Raw genomic sequence first — 2,507 nt, forward strand, 5'->3', positions numbered from 1 at the left:
GGTTTTTTTCCCCCCCCGCTTTTTTTTTTTTTTTTTTGGTTCGCCATGGTTTTCCAGCTGATGGGATTAAACTGTTGAGCGCCAGCGTCTGTTCACACTGATTAGGACGGCATGAAGAACCAGGAAAGACACAAACAGACAAAGCAGCTCACGCTGAGATGAGAGTTTATTGTGTCCAGCTGACGGACCACTCAGTAGTAGACAGAAAAACATACAGATGACATATCATCTGCTGCATACAGTTCAAAGTTTGACTCACCTTTATCCATTGATGCTTCCGAACTGATAAAATGAATAGTAACTTGTGTGTGTGTGTTACTCACCCTGCTCAGGCCCATGTGATAGCTGCTCTTCTCCAATTCCAAAGACTCCAAAAGCTCCTCTACTGCCTGCAATGACAAACACACTGTCATGTCTAATTCACACAGTGTACATTACAAAAACACTGCTGACCCCTGTGTAGGCCTACTGGACACACACACACACACACACACACAGGTTATTCTTTGCTGTACTGTCCCCAAACTGTCCAGATGACCATCAGCCCTCACCGTGACACTGACACTGTCTTTCTCATGTGGAAAAGTCTTGAGAACGCGATCTATCTGAAAGGGCCCATCTAGATTACAGCACTAAAGGGGGCGCTGGCCCCTGACAACCAAAGGGCCATTGTTCGAATCGCTTCACAAAAACCTTTCCTCAGAGAGACAGTTCTACCTCGCTGTCTTTTTCTTTCTCTCTGCTTCTCTCTAGATTTCCAATTTTGCATCGTTTCAACTTCCTCTGGGACTTGAAACGCGACTGACCTTCTCTGTTGTTTCACAAAAACAGAACGGTCATCTTTCTGTATTCTTTTTACTCTGAAAAGCTGATGGTCAGACTCTAAAATTGACTTTTTTGCTCCACCTGTTAATTTACCAGCTGTTAATATTTCAAACTGGCCATACTTTATTTTGCTTTATTTTTCATTAAAATGTTAGGGAAAATGTGATTATTTAGCTGCTTATTATTTACAGCATAGGTTTGTACAAGTCATAAACATGTTAATTTCTGCCTCAGAGTAAAAAATAAAATATAATAGTGAATTTATTTCTTGTGAATCTCCTAATGATTTTATATTTCACAATATGACTTTGTCTCACAATTGACTTAATTTCTCATAATTGTGATTTTATATCTCACCATTGTTATATCCTCCTATATGAATTTATCTATCACAATATATCCTTATATCTCACAATATGACTATATCTCACAATTGCAACCTCATTTATCATAACTGCAATTTTATCGTACAGTTTCTCAAAATATGATTTTTCACAATGTGACTTCTCATAATTGTGACTTTTATCTTACCATTGCGACTGTATCTCACAATTTGACATATCTCCCAATATGACTTTATATCTCACAATTGTGTCTAAATTGGTTATAATTGTGATTTTACATCTCACAATTGCAACTATATCTCATGTTCACAGTAAGACTTTATATATATCACAATATGACTATTGTAGCTTCAATCATTTCTCATAATTACAATTTTATGTTATATCTCCCATTATGTATTATGCTACATTTCCTACTTAAGCTTCCATTCAACTCATGAATAACTCTACTTGGCTAAGCTAATTTTTACTTGCATTTGGCACTTGGCCAGTTGTCACGAATTCGGTCCATGGACTTCCGTTTATTCACCAATCACCACCAGAGGTCACCCTTTCCATTACATTGACTCTCGCACAACACAAACTGTTGCATAGCACCCCGGACTACATATCCCATCATTCATTGCACGGTTTGCACACTGCACTGATTGCACTCATTGCACACAGCTGTTTCTTATAACCTCACTCACTATATAACACCCACTCAAACTGCCATTCTCTGCTGAGTATTGTTTAGCCTGTACCCCTTTCCGAGTCTCCGTGTTTTCCTTGTTTTGCCTTGCCTGTTTTTGCGGTTCCTGATCTTTGCCTGTTTTCCTGGATTTCTCCCTCTCGTCTCGCCCCTGTGATTCTGTCTGCCGATCGGTGACCTACGCTAGCCCTAGGACTATTCTTGTGTTTTTGCCCGCCATATACCTGTTTGCCATTGTTTGACCCTGCCTGTTATACCACGTCTCTTTAATAAAAGCTTGCAGATGGATCCACACGTCTCACGTCTCGTCAGCCCCATCGCTCACTATTCTGAGTTATCAGACTGTTTATTGATAGAGTTTTTCTGCGATGGCATAAATCAACCTCTTAGGGCTAAGCTTAGACACGAGGGTCCACGTTCATTACTCGCTCAGTTCATGGATTATGCTTTGTTGACTGTCGGATCTTTGTTTACTGCGGGTGTCGCGGAGGAAGAATGCGACACAATGTCTGTGACTGAAGTGGTGGCTGTACCAGAGCATGCTCACAAAATTGCGGCGGCAGCGGAGCCTGATCGCAAAATGGCGGCCACACTAGAGCACGCTCACAAGATGGCGGCGACAGCGGAGCACACTCACAAGATGGCGG

At 41.1% G+C, this 2,507-nt stretch overlaps 1 protein-coding gene across 5 annotated transcripts in view; it reads right to left on the bottom strand.

Moving 5' to 3' along the window:
• myo18aa (myosin XVIIIAa) overlaps positions 1–2,507 on the bottom strand; it is a 38,801-nt gene that overhangs the window by 16,354 nt on the left and 19,940 nt on the right. For all 5 annotated transcript variants that reach the window (XM_016269542.1, XM_016269539.1, XM_016269540.1 and 2 more), the window contains one exon: positions 324–389. In XM_016269542.1, the coding sequence (XP_016125028.1) occupies positions 324–389 (66 nt within the window). The remainder of the gene's footprint in view (positions 1–323; positions 390–2,507) is intronic.

Source organism: Sinocyclocheilus grahami, unplaced genomic scaffold (genome assembly GCF_001515645.1).
Source record: "Sinocyclocheilus grahami isolate Dianchi unplaced genomic scaffold, SAMN03320097.WGS_v1.1 scaffold53.1, whole genome shotgun sequence".
NCBI lineage: Eukaryota > Metazoa > Chordata > Actinopteri > Cypriniformes > Cyprinidae > Sinocyclocheilus > Sinocyclocheilus grahami.